This window comes from Apis cerana, linkage group LG7, assembly GCF_029169275.1.
Source record: "Apis cerana isolate GH-2021 linkage group LG7, AcerK_1.0, whole genome shotgun sequence".
Classification (NCBI taxonomy): domain Eukaryota; kingdom Metazoa; phylum Arthropoda; class Insecta; order Hymenoptera; family Apidae; genus Apis; species Apis cerana.
The window spans coordinates 8,507,264-8,523,949 of NC_083858.1; the positions used below are offsets into that span (position 1 = coordinate 8,507,264).

General features: G+C 36.0%; 2 protein-coding genes across 3 annotated transcripts in view; one reads left to right on the plus strand and one right to left on the minus strand.

Annotated features, from left to right (window-relative positions):
- Positions 1 to 219: 219 nt before the first annotated feature.
- On the minus strand, positions 220 to 11,705 carry LOC107993199 (muscle M-line assembly protein unc-89). Of its 2 annotated transcripts, none has more exons than XM_062077060.1 (9): positions 10,198 to 11,705; positions 7,246 to 7,643; positions 6,480 to 6,702; positions 6,102 to 6,389; positions 5,645 to 5,772; positions 5,379 to 5,551; positions 4,562 to 4,916; positions 3,690 to 4,116; positions 220 to 3,105 (listed from the first exon to the last, which is right to left on the minus strand). In XM_062077060.1, the coding sequence occupies exons 1-9, from the start codon at positions 10,277 to 10,279 to the stop codon at positions 905 to 907; spliced, it is 4,275 nt and encodes a 1,424-aa protein (XP_061933044.1). In that variant the 5' UTR covers positions 10,280 to 11,705; the 3' UTR covers positions 220 to 904. The 2 variants fall into 2 exon arrangements, with proteins under 2 accessions (XP_061933044.1, XP_016904994.2); XM_017049505.3 differs by having other exon boundaries at positions 7,246 to 7,625; positions 10,198 to 11,702.
- A 2,699-nt stretch (positions 11,706 to 14,404) lies between these two features.
- Positions 14,405 to 16,686, plus strand: part of LOC107993146 (titin) — a 207,009-nt gene continuing 204,727 nt past the window's right edge. Inside the window, 1 exon segment of the mRNA XM_062077058.1 lies at positions 14,405 to 16,089. Within this exon segment, the coding sequence (XP_061933042.1) occupies positions 15,905 to 16,089 (185 nt within the window). The 5' untranslated portion in view covers positions 14,405 to 15,904.

Below are 16,686 nucleotides of genomic sequence, written 5' to 3' on the forward strand. Positions count from 1 at the left end.
ACTAATGAATTCAAATACGGATATTAATAATTCCGTTATCATGATTATTATCTTAAGACTTGCTTTTGTGTTAAAGTGGAGCGTCAGACTTAAATAAGGAACAGAGTAGATTCTTGGCCAACAGAAACGTAATTGTCGTGGTCATGATATCGGTAGAGAGGTTTAAAATCTAGATGAAATTAAAATAGAATGTAAGGCTTATACAATAAACGTCTTAGCTAAAATTGTAAAGCAATCGCTTTATTTCTACAATTTATTTCTTAACTCTTAAATAATAATAAACATCGTGAAAGATTTCTTCTTCTTAAATTTTTATCGTAATTATTACACGAATATAATTCAAAATCATAAGAAAAATCTAAAAATAAAACAGAAAGAAGAATAAATTTAAATTCAACAGTTATGTACATATTTATTGCACGTAAGAATATCCATAATAAATAGGAATAAATAATAGTTACAACAAATAATAATAATTTATAATTCATATACTATTAAATATATCTCTCTTGTAAAACATGTACTATCATTTTTGATATTCGTTCCGCGTGAAATTCTCAAATGAAATACAACAATTGGCCTGTCATCGAACAAGCCATCAATCGATGATCGCACCGTGATTGCACTTGACAGATTGCCATACGAATGCATCTCAAAGTCTACAACCCTAAAGGTCGAGAATCGGCACGTTGCAATGCCGTCGAATTGAAGGTCAAGAATTTGTTCTTCGAGCGATCATCACGAGTAAGTACGACGATGATCGTAATGATCCCCAGTATCAAAGGTTCAAAAATATCTCTTCGACACATATACATCGATCCTACGTACAATTTCCAAAATTTCCATAAATATTTTTCCCCATTTTTATCTTCCCATTCAAAATGTAAGATTCGTCGTGTCCTCGTCATGAGTTTCGTTTCGACGACCACCATCCTTTCGACACTCTTCCCTTGATCTCATGCTGGATTCTTCTATAGAACAGAAGCGCTATGAAGGGAATCGCCAGGGTCTCCTTCTTGAACAGATAAACGTAGACAGCGGCAAGCAACAATGTTAGATCGGTTATATATTCCACTGTCGATCTCACGTTATGTTTCGCCTCTATAGCAAGTTGTTCCTCGTTCAATCGACTCTCCCGCCAACCTTTTTCAGATTGATACTCCCTTCCACGTGAGCTCGATCCACGTCTAGAATAGGATCGATACCTCTTGCTCTCCAAAGCTTTCTGCAGACGTTCCATCTTCGACTCGACGGGAGTTCCCGCTCTGTTCCTGTCCCTCGAATTAGATCTGGAAGGTGTCTTCGAAGAGGATCTCCTCGATCGACCACCACTTCTACCTTCCTCCACGGACCACTCTCGAACGGATCGTTGCTCCTCTGACCCAGTCCTCGAAGGTGGCCTTCTGTCTTGAGACGGTGCACGAACCCTGCTCTTCGACGAGGACCTCGAGGAAACTCCTCCTCTTTCGGTGGACACGTTCCTCGATCTCGAAACCGGGGACTGATTCCTGGAAGATGGTCTGCTCGATCGTTTCTCCTTCGTATCCCTGGCTGGAGTCGTCCCTCGAGAACCCGCGACAACTTTCGTTTGTTGCCTCTCCTCGACTCTCTTTCTTCCCTCGACGTTTTCCTGCCTTCCTGACACTTCGAAACCCTCGAAACGATCTCTCCCTTGATTACTTGTCTCCTGATCGTCCGAGATCGAGGATCTCCTAGAACCAGTCGAAGCTATCTCCCCAAACTGTCTCCTCTCCTCGGAATTTCTGTAATTATGATAACGAGCGAGGGAGGAGTGCTCCCTGACTATCTCGGTATAATGATTGACCACCGCCATCCTTGCCTCGATGTCCTCCTCGTCCACCTCCTCCTCCGGTGTCGCTGTTCTCATCTTTGCCTGAATCCTGCGATTTTTAGCCGCTTCGCCCGCGGACAACACGCTGTCGGTGTCGGACTCGGACATAACCGGTACCCTGGCAGGCTCTGGCGTGACCTGTCTCTCCTCGCTCGCTTCCTCCTCCTGCTCGTTCCTGCTCAACGGATGAACGTTTGGAGGTAATGATCTTCTAATAGGTTTTTCGGGTGGTATAGGTCTGCCGAAACTGTTCACGGGGATCGGCTCCTCTTTGGGCTTCTTCAGGATCGATTTTGGAACCACGGTGCTGGGAGAGACGAGGGCTATAGATCGAATCGGTTGCGAGGATGGCTCAGTTTCAACGTGAAGAATCGGTTTCCCCCTTGGATGATAAGTGTCCTCCTCGTCAAGCACCTGTCTGGCAAGGATTCTTGCTTTCAGAAGCTTCAAATCCTCGCTGTCGGCGCTGCTGATTTCCTCCGAGGATTCTTCCGACGATTCTATGCTTTCCTCCTCCTCCTCCTCCTCCTCCTTTTCCTCCTCTTCTCGCCTCGTTCCTGGTTGAGATTGTTGAGTCGGTTGAATTTGATCTCGAGGCGGTTCCTCGATGCGCACACCCTCGTTGTTCGCTGATTGCCAGGCTATCGATTTTTCTTCCTCGACCAATGAGGAGACGTTGGTGTCGTGCCATCTGCGCAATGGCGTGTCTTCCAAAATTGGTTTATTCTCCAATCCCCATTGCGTCGCAATCGGTGACTCTGAATCGCTGGGTATATTGGGATCAGACCTTGCCTCCACGTCCAATAAAAAGGTGGTAGGGGTCAAGAGTTTCTGAGGTGCTTTGACGGTTTCCGTTTGGCTATCGCTCAGTCTTCTACGATTCTTCGACTGCCAGGTGATCAGGTTCGAGGATGGAACGTTCGGGTTGGACAGTCGCCGTTTGAACGAGGATCTTTGGCTGTCTGAGATGTCTTCGGCACCTGTTTTGTTCGCTATCGTTGTCGCCAGCTCCCCGGTTCTTCTCTCGAGTTGGCTTTTCCTCTTAGCTAGTTCCGATGCTTCTTCAGCCGCCACTGCACGATAGAAACGTTCCATGGCACGTTCGTGAAGGAGCTCAGTGGAGCTGACCGCCTCTCTCAGGGTTTCTACCACTTGGTGCTCCGCGCTGAACAGTTCCGGGAGAGAAAGGGACATAGGTGGTGGTATCAGGTCTTCGATATCCTCTGCCCCCTCCGTTGCACCTTGTTTTGCCTCTGGAAATTGGGAAATTATCGGAAAGAAAATTAATATTTTTCGTTTCAAATGTTTCTAATAATGGGAGCAATGTATTATTGATATTTTCAGTGTTTTTTTGGTCGAAACGAGGTGAGGTCGTTTACAAATTTTTTTAATATTTTCTCAGTTGTAAATATTGTCTATTATAAATTATTTGTATTTATTCATAACGAGGAGTTCTGAAAAAATTCTGAAATATTTATCGAAGTCTCTAACGCAGTGTACGAATAATTGTTAAATGAAATACTTGAAACTTTTTTCGTTAATAATTTAATATTGAAATTTCCCCTCAGTTCTCAATTTATTTATAGAAAATTAATATTTTCAACATGAAATCGAATCTTGATTATAAATTTGTTACAATACATTTGTGTCAATTTTATGTCAATTGCAAATTTTTCATCAGTTTTAAATCTTCGTAGTAATGTAATGCTATTAATTTCAAAATATTAATATTAGTATTATTGATTATGTATGATCATTTAAAAATAATAGTTTCATATGATTTTATGGCGAATTCAACAATTGAATATTCTTTTCCAATTAAATAATATCGTAATACCTAAATCTTTTTGCGTCGTATCATCCACTTTCTTCGCTTGATCTTCTGGGTACAAAACCAGCATAAATTCCGAACTTCCATGCATAACGGTGACATCATCCTCTCTAGGGGAGATAGGCAATCCTAATTTGTCGTACAAAGTATCACTTTTTGTTATTCGCGGTATTTCAATTTCGTCGGCTTGTTGCTTTTTCGAAGTTAAACTTAAAGATGGACGCGAATAGTTGAATGTTTCCTCTTCGTGCTGTTCTTGAATCTTGGGCATCGACAATGGCGACATGCTGCGCTCTCTGGACATGGAAACTGATCGCGAACGCGATTCTCTGAACGCTGAACGCTTGTTGGATTCTTCTATTGTAGGTGGGGTCACTGTCACGGTTGCCAGTGGTATTTGTATTGATGGAGGTTCTTTATTTTGAATTAAAACCTGTTTACAACGATATTTTGTTATATTCCGTTTATATTAAACTTTATAATGTTTATGAAACGTTTATGCGAAAAAATGACAAGTCTCTTTTTGAAGTTGATTTTCGAAGATTAATTGAACTTGTATGTGAAGAAAAATAAAGTTTTTTAAAGGAAGGAAACATATATTTAATATTATGAATGATTCAATAGTGATATAATTGAAAATGATTTTAAATGCAAAATTTTTTTTTCTTTTATTTAATCATTTATATTTAATTATATCTAATATCAAGAAAAAGAAATTTACACTGTATTAAATTTTAAAATTTCAAAAAATTCAAGTCTCTATGTATCTATTTTCTTTGAACTTTATATTAAAATCTAATATATGATTTGTTGATATTGATTTTGAATCAATATATTCTTTATTACTTAAATTTTATTATTACAGTAAAACTACTTGCCTCAATGTTTGGTAGATTCGTGTTAATAGTTGAACGATCCACGTGATTTCCAACCTGATTCTCATGCCTCGAACTGGAATGATCCTTCGATCTGGCCGGTGGAATAGGTGGCTTCGACTTATCCATTGTATCCAAAGCAAAAGTCACCCTGCTGTCAGCTCTGGATGGCCTTCCTGTTAGTCTTTGAGCCGATATCGATCGACTAGCCGGTCCAAAAATATCGTCATCCCGGGCTTCCTCTCTCGTCAAACTTCTGGTTCTCTGAGTTGGAACGGCGAAACTCACTTCTCGTTTCTCTCGCGATCTAATTTCTCTTTGACTCTGAGATTTTCCGCTCAACAAGGGCGCCACTATACTGAATATTCGAAGAAATATCATATTATTTATTTTTATTTAAAATTAAGTAAGATATAAATATTATGAAGTAGAAATATAAAATTAACACGTTTGTTTTTTGATAAATATTTTTTTCTAACGTGAAAATATTAATAGTTTCATCCTGATAAAATATATGACAAAAATTTGAAACATTTAGGAAAAATTGGAGAGTTTACATAACGAAAACAATTCTTATTTCAATCAAAATGTCTTCCATGATTTCGTGATTTAATTATATATAATATTTTTTTGCGATATAATTAACGAATAATAATATATATTATTTACAATGAATGTTTTGTTGAAGAAACTTTTTTTTAAATTCAAAAATTAAAAGATTGACAAATACATTTATATTATTTTAAAAATATATAGTATCAGAAAGTATCGATATCTATATCACACGATTATACGTTATTTAATCGAATAACAAACATACCCTCTTTTCAAATCTGGAATGAATATTACATCACTCTCCTCGCTTGGCTCGCTTACTCCATACGGATTCTCTGCTTTCACTCGAAATTTATACTCAGATCCTTCGATCAGCTCGGACAACGTCGCTTTAGTTTGCCTACTCGTGGTCGCTTTCAACCACACGTCCCAACCGATCTGTAAAAATTTCAAAGATAATAATCAGTAAAAAGGAAGAATAAGAATATAAATTTGAAAAGAAGAATTTCATTGCAATTTTTTATCGCTAACTCTATAATACTCGACGATGTATGTGCCAATCTTGCAACCACCGTCGTCTTCCGGCTCTTGCCACGTCAATGACACCGATCTTCCTAACGTCATCGTGACTGTCGCTTTTCCAGGCGCAGCAGGTCGATCTACAAATAAGAAGAAATACGGAGCATTTTATTTTTATATTTGGATTATAATACAAAAAGTATTTATACGATAATACGATTTCACGATGTAAAACTATCTGCTTATATTGCAAAGAAGAATAGAAAAATTTCAAGAAATTGAAAGTTGTAATATTCGAGGGAGAAACGTCTATTTATCAATTTAAATAAAATTTTATCAAAAAATTAAAACTTTTGTTTTGCAATTTGAATATAATAAAATATTGTTACTTAAATTTAACAAGTTCATGCAATTCATATCTTCTTAAATTTTATTATTTCATTAATTTTTATTCGCAAATAATAATAACCTGTCACAGTCACCAGAAACGATGATGTGTCCTCCCCAAGTTTATTTATCGCTTTAACCACATATTCTCCTCTGTCGACTCGTTTGGCATCGGGTATCTTTAAGATCGATTCACCGTCCATCGACTCGAAGACGTGTCTTTCGTCGGTTAAAACCACCTCGCCATCGTGGTACCAAATCACAGATGGTGGAGGCCTTCCAGCTAACGACACCTTTAATCTGATCGTTTCGTCCTGCTCGAAGAGAAGGCCGTCTTCGTATTGGCGCGGAAGTCGTATCTTTGGAGGTGCTGCTCCGAAATAATAGAAAATATTATTGGAAATTTTCATCGTTCATCATCGAGCGGGTGAGAAATTTTAAAAATTGAAAATTTGTAAACCTTCCAGGATTAATCTCGCTTTGGTGCTAGCATGGCCAGCTCGGTTCGTTGCTGTACATTTTATTTCTCCCTCGTCGTTGAGCGCTGTTTGATGAATGAGAAGAACGCTTTTCCCACTCTCGGTGATGATCCTCGTTCGTCTACTGCTGAAGATCTCGAAACCATCCTTGAACCATGCGATTTTTGGTAGGGGCGATCCGGTAAATCGCACCACAAATTCGGCCTGGATTTAAGATGAAATAAAAGAATTGATTAAGAGAATTATCATTTTTTTTATATAGATGTAAATGAGAGGAAGAAATCGAAAAATTAGATGATTAGTTTCTGTAAAATTTATTATAATTTATTGTGTACGAATATTTCAATCATTTCATGGAATATGCTATCCATTTTTTACAAGAAATATAATAAATATTTGTATATTCAAAGTGAAACATCGTTTAACACAATCGATATTTATGGAATTCAATCGATTAATTAATTGATAATAAAACATCGATTATTCAAAATTATTATTGAATTTATCCTCTCACAACACATTTCTTTTTCTACCTGCTACGTTGCTTAACTTTTAATTGAATTGAATTTAATTTTTAATCGAATAAATTTATCCTCCAAAATTTCTCCAGATAATCTGTTTCATCATACTCACACTTAAACTTATTAACTTATCGAAGAAAAGTATCTACATAATGATCTGTCGCTGCTATTCCAACATTTCTATTCCTTAAAAACGCGAAAAAGGGGGGAAAAGGGGAGAAATTACCTGCTCGTTTTCGAAAACAGTGGTGTCCTTGACCTCGAGGTCAAACTGGGGCGCGGACGCAACGGATCTCTGCAAGGTGACGGTCAAAGGATCGGAGATCTCGCTGGGCCGGGACAAGCCAACCGCGTTCTGGGCCCTGACCCTGAATTGGTAGCGCCATCCTGGCTCGAGGCCGCTCAAGGTCAGTTCCGGAAAGGTGCAAAGACCCGACGTGCTGCGCACCCAATGCTGCGAGCCCAGTCTTCGATGCTCCACCAGGTAGCCAACGATCGCCGAGCCACCGTTACTCGGTGACCTCTCCCAACGAATCGCGACCACATCCGGTTGAGACTCGTCCGCTCCTGGTATCAAAATTGGCTTCCCCGGTGGCGCCGGAAGTCCTGTAGCCGAATCAAATGCTTCACCTTTTTTTTTGGATATTTATTTATTTTCTTTTTTGTCGCGATTCGTTTGGATACTGGAATGGTGACAATGACAGAGGTATCTCGTGTTCTTTTATTTTGTTCCGAGAACGATCAATCTCATAATATATTTTTCTCAAAATATTTTCTTTGTTTTAATAAATAAAAATAAAATTTGTTAAATTTTTTTCAATATTTATATTTATAGATGTAATTATTCTTTCTATATTTATATTAATCAAGAATTTTAAAATCCACTTTTCCACTTTCCTTCATATTTCTCGATTTTCAAAGATTCGGATACGAAAAGAATCCAATAAGACATCCAGTTTTAGACTACTGTTTATTTAATTTCGAACGTACCACAGCTCCGTATGGGTAACGAACAAACATCTCGAACCATTTTCTCACCGATTATTTCACTCAACAATCTTTAATTTTTCTCTATTTTCGATATATTTTTTAATATGTTTAAAGATTGGAGGCGATATGTTCTATTTTAGAAAGACGACGTCGATTCGACTCGAGAAATGGCGTGAAATGGGGCTAACTGGTTAATAAGTTCACAGAAAAGTTAGCACGTGCCAGGGCGATGCTCACACGCGAACGAAATACACGGTGGCACGCAGGTGGCGTTCCCAAAATAAAATTTGAAACTCTTTGGCAATCCTAGGGCGGCTGCCTCGCTGTTCTGAGGGCACTATGTGAGAATTCGATATCAGATACCGGCCCGACATGTCTTCGTCACTCTTTTTACAACGTGCCTATCATTTCTGAATCGATTCTTTGATTCGTATCTAAAAGTTGTGCCAATCGATCACGTATCGAACATGTGCATTGAATGGAAGAAAAAATTATTTGTAATAGACGTTCATAATAGATTCAAAGAAGTATTTACATTAATATTATTTTATAAAGAAATTTATTGGAAATTAATTAGAAAATTATGATTTTAACGAATATGGAGTATAAAGAATGAAATCAAATTAGAAATGTAAGATTCTTTCAATTGTGTGTTGTTATGAATACACAATTTTGCCTGAGAATATTTTTAAATGTAATTTAAAATTTTGGGTTATACTGTAAAATTATTATATTTTTAAAAAAATGAAACTTTTAGTATTAATTTCAATTCTTTAATGTTTCAATAAAAAGAAAATTGTTTATAATATAATCTATTATGTTCTTCACATTATAAAAAATTTATTTTAATAAAAAACTTAATTTTTTAATTAACAAATGTTAATTAAAAAATAGGAAAATTTTCAAATAAACGTATAAATATCTAATAACAAGAGATTAATAGTAACAATAGTATTATAATTATTTTACGAGTCTAAAATCTAGAATCCAACATTCTTTTGAATATTTTTAATCGTTCTAAAAATAAAAATATGATATCTTCAAAAGAAGAACTCTATTAAAGCGAAAGAAGGATTGTTTCCAATTTTTTTTATCAAAACCAAATAAAAATAATTGCAATTATATATATATCTATTTCTAATAATATTCCTTTCATTTGAACCAGCAAATGATTATATTTGATGAAAAAAGAATGATAATAAACGAGTTATATCGAATCCACCATAGTAAAATACAATGGAAATGTAATGCAAGAATATTTTTAATCCGAATAAACTTCACAAACGGCACAACGTTCCATCGTTCAATCGACCGACCAACCAATCGTCTATTAAAATAAACGCCCCCAACGCGGAGGAAGTTAATTTTGGATTACCGGTTGATTTGATAGTAAATAAATCCACGATCTCCTCGAATAAACCATAGAACCATCTTCCACTGACAGAAATACAGTCCCTCATTGACTTTACCACGAAAATTTCCAACGTGATCGTTCCAATTCTAATTTCCTGATTTAATAACTCTATCGTTGTTCATCCCTCTCTTCTCCCTCCCTCTCTCACCCCTCAACATTAGATCCATCTCCCGTAGAAGAACGAAAATCTCCCACTGACCCAATGAACTTGCCGATTACCCCAGTTCCCCGTCCATTAACGATCACTCAAACGTTGCGCGGGCTTGATAGATATGTCGGCAGAAGCAGCCTAATTTTAGATATCATCCCACTATCGAGGCAAGCCAATCAAGAGACAGGCACGAAAGAGGCATCTACATCATTCTATACAGGAAACTCTGTGCCATCAGAGACGCGCCCTACGATCGTCACGTCTCACCTATACCCCCTTCGTTCCTACACGAGCTGAACCACGAGTTTCGATCCCATACTCTTTAGAGATCAAGTCAAAATAATAATATCCTCTTCTTCTGAGATAAAAAAAATATTCGAGGCGAAACAAATGTATAGGGAATAATATATATATATGTATATAATATAGTTATTCGCGCGAAACCGAAACTTTGACGAGTGGAATCGAAGCCTTGATCAAGATGGCGATCGACAGGCCGTCCCGGATGACGCATCGAACCCTGATCATCCCTCGGGATCGAGATGCGTCGACAAATATCGGACGACAACGAGCAGAAACGAAAATCAGTGTGTGTATGTGTGTGTGTTTGTCTCTCTCTCTACCTGATCCCTCCCAACGTGGCCTCCTGGTGGCGGCCAGAGGCTGGCTCTTCGAGTAGTGGCTCTTCGTGGTGGCGTTGCCCATGATCGTTCCTCCTCTTCCTCTTCCACGTCGAGCCTCGCTCGACGATCACTCCGTTGCTGGCCACCTTTTCCACCGTTCCACGATCATCGAGCTTCGAAATATCCTCATCGATCACCGGATCCTATGGATCGATCGGAGGAAAGCCTCGAGGTGTATCCACGGCGAACTGTCTTCGATGATGGCTGAACCGAAGTCGAAACAGAGAAAGAGGGAGAGAGAGAGAGAGAGAAAGAGAGAAAAAGACAGAGAGAAAGAGAAAGAGAGATAAATAAGGGAGAGAGAAAGAGAGAGAGAAAGAGCGTGTTCGGCTCGATATAGCACGAGGCTCGGTGCAGTACTGGCGGACCTCTTCGTGGCCGACGACCGTGGCGACGCCAGCCTCTTTGGGCTTCCTCTTGTCGAGCTATCTTTGTCTCTCGCTCGCTTCGTCCCGCCTCAAACGGGCGCGCTTCCTAAATTTCACGAAATACACGTAGACGTGAAGGGAAACGTGTCTGTCTGCCCGTCTGTCGTTGATTTTGCGCCCGGGATGATTGAAATTTAACTTTGTTTTCATTGTTGTTGTTTGGGGTTATGTAAGTGGTTTGGGAAGATGGCGGTCGGAATGGACCGTTGCTGACACCTCCTGCGAAATAAGAGAGTTAAAGAAGAAACGAAGTTTGTCTGAAGATTGTAGTACTATTGTTGTGTGAATAAATTTCTTATTATATGTATATGTACCAAAGTACAGTTTATTTGTTTTTGCGGAATGAAAAGTTTATTTATCGAATCGAATGGAATGGATGAAGATTACAATTCGTTTGTATCAGGTTTGGAAATTAATTTCCAAATGCATCATAATTAAATAAAGTCTGATTGAAGAGGAGCATACGTGGGAAAGGATTTTTATTCAAAGAATAAATATAATAATCGTTGGTTAATATGGTGGCATAAAAAAGTGTAGAATTAATTTGGAGTTTTGAAAACTCTAAATTATGTGAAGAAAAATGGCGTATTGAAATGTAGCAGGTCTTCGAATTTCCGGTGAAAAGATGTGACCCGATCGTGATGTCATCATCGCCAGATATTTCTTCTTCTAACTATCTGATCTTTTTGTCTCTCTCGTTTTCTCCGATACTCCCACTGGAATGTATCATATGCTTATATTTACGAAGGCACACCTTGCTTTTCACGGTATTTGGTCAACGCCGGTCACCGACCTTGCAGCTCGCGCGAGCCATCAAACAGATATGATACTTTTGCATTATGCATTAATTGTTAAACGATTTCAAATCAAGGAACAATACGAAATAACGAGAATATATTCATTCCTCTTCCGTTCATAATTTTAATTATCTCGCAAAGTAACACACGAGACTATATAATTACTTCTATCATTTTTTCTACCATTTTTATCTTCTGCTTAAAATGAATCGTAATTTCAATCATTCTGCGATGTAAAATAACATTATCGCTATTTAAAAAATTATTTTTAATTACTTCCTTTTTCTGAAACATGAAATTCTGATTATTTCTTTTTTTTTATATATACTCTTTTTACAATTAATTATACGTATAACTTTAATCATTCTGTAATGTAATATTCGTATTATCGTTGTTTAAAAGGCAATCTTTAATTATTTCCTTTTCTTGAAACATAAAATTCTGATTATTTTTATATTTTCTTCATTTCTATCTTATTTTTTATATAATTATATAATTATATAATTATATAATTTTATATAATTATATAATTAGTCATTTCGTTTCGATTATTATATAAAATATAATTGTTATTTAAAAATTGATCTTTGATTATCTTTTCTTTCTTCCTTCAGAAATTTTCAAAATTTATTGGATCAATTTATATTTGATTTTTATTAAAAAATTTGGCAAGAAAATATTTGAGAGGAAGAAGCGAGGTTAAAATTGGTGAAAAGTATATAGGGATATCGATATTTTACGATATATAGTTAGGTATCGATGTACATGCTTCTCTCTATAATGTCGAAAGAATTTGAGGTTTCGTATTGGATATGGGAACAAGCCTTGATCGTCCTTCGTGGTCATCTTGTATGCCTCGAAGTGGTATCTCGTACCTATAAACAAAGATGATAAAAAAAAGACAAAATTAATTTCTTCGAGTTAAAAAATCGTTGAAATCAATATTAAAAAAAATTGATTTGTCCTTGTGCTCAATTCGCAAATTGATAAAATTTCAATCAGGCGTGACTTGAATATAATCGTTTTTAAAGACCACGATTATTTTAATTTTATGGTAAATCACAATTTCTCTTCTTGTCACGATAATTATTAATCGAAAATTAATTCATTTTTACGATTATTTGATTACTATTTTAATCATATAATATATTTAATTAATAAGTAATGAGATATTAATTTATTTCTATAATTGATTTAACTATTTAATTAATATTTTTACGGATATAATAATTATTAATAAATGATAGATGTTGATTTACTCTGTTTCTTGATTTTAAGTTTTGTCAAATGCACAATGGATTTGGAGGTATTCGAGGTTTTGTCTGAAAGTGGAAATATTTTAGTAACGTGACCTTAGTAGGAGAGGTTAATCGCGTCTATAAATCACATTGCGAAGAAATATTCTTCTCCACGACTGTAAGAAACATATCGTCACTTGGATAGTGGTGATTTCATCGTTTACGATCTTTCCTTTTTGTGAACGTCATGGTTTCCATCTTTCTTTGACTTCTCGTAGTTTCGATAGAGAAGTAAGTCGACAAAATTTTTAGAAATTTATGATTTCAATTGTAACAATAATTAAAATGAATATAAAATAATTTGCAATTTAATGTTTTTACAGAAATAAAATTTATAGAAAGGAAAATGTTGTAAAAGATACACACAGTTTTATTATAAAAATAAAATTCAAGCTTTCAATAAAAAAATAATTATATGGAATTCGTGATAATTTTTGATTTTATCAATATTTAAATTTGGTACAATTTTTAAATAATATTCGGAAGGATTTTTAATTTTTAATTTCAAGTACATATCGATAGATTATGCAAATATTAATTCAGATATATAAAATAAACCAAAATATTATTTTTAACAAATTTATAAAGTAATGTGGTTTTTATACAAAATAAAAAAAAATCAAATCAACTTTTTGTTGCGTATAAAAACTCAAAGTTCAATAAAAATGGACATAAATTATTTATATAATGAGTCATCAATATGATTGCTATGTTGAAATGAATTTTTAAATTTTTAATGTTTTTTTTTAAATTATAAAATATTCAAATTTTATTCTATATTTTATTCTATGTTTTTCTTAATAAATATTTTCAAACTCGTATATTCAAAACACGAAGAGATTAAAATTCTTTTTGAAAAAAAAAATTACTTTTTGTATAATCTATTATATTGCATTATTATATTATACTGCATTAAACCATTAAACCAAATCAAACAAATGAAAACATCTCCAAATCTCGGTCATTTCAGAATCCTTTTCCAATCAGCTATACATCTAATTTAAAATCTGATCTCGTGCAACCAATAAAATTGATAAATAACTAGTCAATATTTCCTCTTCCAACTAGTATTCTATCATTTTCCTGTAAAAATACCGAATGCTTTGAGAATAAACTTTCACCTCTTTAAAAAAATTTTGATAAAAATCGTTCTATTAAATCACACATTCTAATATCGAACCAAATCAAACAAAAATCTCTCAGAGAAAGATTTTTCTAAAAAAAAAAACAAAAAACAAAAATATATAACACTTCGAATACCACATTCGCGAACCACAGCGTCAAACCAAATCAAACGAAACCAACCAACCTTCAAACCACATTCAACCTTCACAAAATTCCCTACCGTTCACTCCATTCAACCACACGTCTAATTCCGAAACCCGATCCCGTGCGTCCAATAAAATTTACAAAGGATTAGCCATTTTTTGCTGTTTTACCCGGCATTTTCGCGGCCGAACGCTCTGTGGAATACAAAAGAGGACGAGGCGCGCGGAGAAAGAGGTCGTCGAGGCGGGAAAAAGAGACGGAAGAGCACGAGGAAGAGAAAGGAGAAGGGGAAGACGGTTAATCGGTGCCAGAGTACCGTTGTACCTGAATGGAGCAGCGAGATGGCTTTCGGTTTCCCTGCAGCCTCCGTCGCAGCTGCAGCTCCGCTCTCTTCGACCAGCGACTTCAACCGGAACACGTGACTGCCGCGCGTGTATACACGCGAAAGCGCGCCACAGTTTTTTCACTCCCCGAATCGAGCGAAGGAATCGCATTTCCGCCTCCGTTTTTTCGATCGAGGGTTGGCAACCACGTGCACCTGCACCCGGGACACAACAGCTGCTAGCGCGTTTGGCCGACTTACCACTTGCCTTGTAAAGACCTTGTCCGTGAGTCAACGACTGTGCATCGCCGTCGATCTTCGAAAATTGGAAATATTCGTTATTATCATCGGGGAGCGATGTTTGTTGCATCGGGTTTGAAGGCGTTAAATTTCCAAGTTCGAAGGATGGATGAAATAATTTCGAGATGTTTGTGAGTGAGTTTTTGAATTTTGAAAGGTGAAGGATAAAAGTGGAGTGCAAAAGTGAAGGATCGCGGTTTCGTAAGGTGATACGACGTGGCCGGTTTTGAAATGGTTTCGTTTGTCGTTTGACAAACGTTTGTCGTTTCTCATCGGTGGTTTAACTAACCCGCGCTTTATCGTTTAGTTTTGTCACTGATATTTCTCGCATTTCACAATTTCACAAATTGGGACCCGATTTCAATTTATTTGCTCGCTCTCTTTTCTTTCTTTCTTTCTTTTTTTTTTTTTCAATTGAAGATTCGATCCGATATATAAACTGCTAATATGTAAGTCTGAGGAGGATCTGTTGGTCAAGGTTTTGGAGGGAAGGAGAATCACGAACCACGTTCCAACTTTCACTGTGCTCTATGCTTCTTCGAGCATGCAAATTACTCGAGACGCACTATTCGAAACGCACTATTAATCCGAGGGTGGAGGGGAGGGTGGAGGAGGGGAGCAACAAAATGTCTCCCCGACAGGCGAGATAAATCAGGATCGTGTTACTGTGAACGTGCCGCGGTATGCAAAACCACGAGGTGCTGCCTTTTTTTTTTTTTTACGCAGTCAACGAACCTGATCGCGCGTAACACAATTCTGCCGATCGTTTGTGAAATCGATCGTTCACCCGGCCGATACATCTCGCGTTACGTGTTACACGATGCTCTACTTTCCATAAATCACGAGAATCAATTGTTACACTCGTGTTTATCTTCAATAGAAAAAAAAACTATTCGTCTCGTTCGATCCATTTTATCCAGTCGAGTTATTTTCTCCATGGAATTTGTTGGAATGCAAATTAATGGAATTTAATTAATTTATTGAAAATTAATTGGACGATATATATTTTTCGTGAGGAAACATAAGGATGTTTGATATCGTATCAAATATGATGCAATAAAAAGTATATATTGAACGACGTTAATTTAGTTTTCGTGAATTAAAAAGATATCCTTGATATCACTTTTATTTTAATATTTTTGGGCCTCTTGTATAATCGTTGGGACGAGATATTATTTCCTCGATGTAAATTTAATTAATCGAAAATTGAACGATGAAGTAAGAGATTCAGCCATGCCCACGAAGAATCTGGAGGTAGTGGATATTTTGGAAGCCCTCGAATCGAAGCTCGCGTACATTCCAGGAGGACGTGATCGGGAAGGAAGACCTTTGATGGTGGTCAATGTTCCCTCAGAACTTCAACCGACCACGAAGCCAAGGTTGGAAGTATTGATCGCTTATTTTTTGTCCATTTTTAGGTAACTATATTTTTTTTTTTTTTTTTGGAATTCAGATATGAATATTTATCAATTTATTATAATGTATCAAGTCTAGAAGTCTTAATCTAGTGTCTTTACATTAAATCTTTATATAAGCTTGATTTAAAATTTTGCAATATTTGCATTTTTTTGCAAAATACGAATGGAATATGATTTATTCCAATGGCGTATCGTTACCAGCATCAATTGGTAAAAAAGCAATAAACTTGAGAGCAAAAGATTATTTTTCACTTTGCAAAGAGATATAAAACATTTTATTTATTTCATGGAATCAAAAAAAGAAATCCATGGAGATTACTTTAACCTAACTTTATTCGATTCTCATCCATTAAATCAATCCATTCGACATCATTTGATATTTAAATATTGAATTCGAATGTTAAAAGAACAAAACTCGTACGATTTCTTTTTACATAATGAAACAGTCACAGAAATTAACTTCTAATACACATATATATATATATATACATTTATTACGATTCTAATACAAACAATAATTTTTTACGATTAATTAAAATCAAATTTAAATACTTTGTCAGATATAAGATGACGTTCTGCACAATTGGAATGCAAATG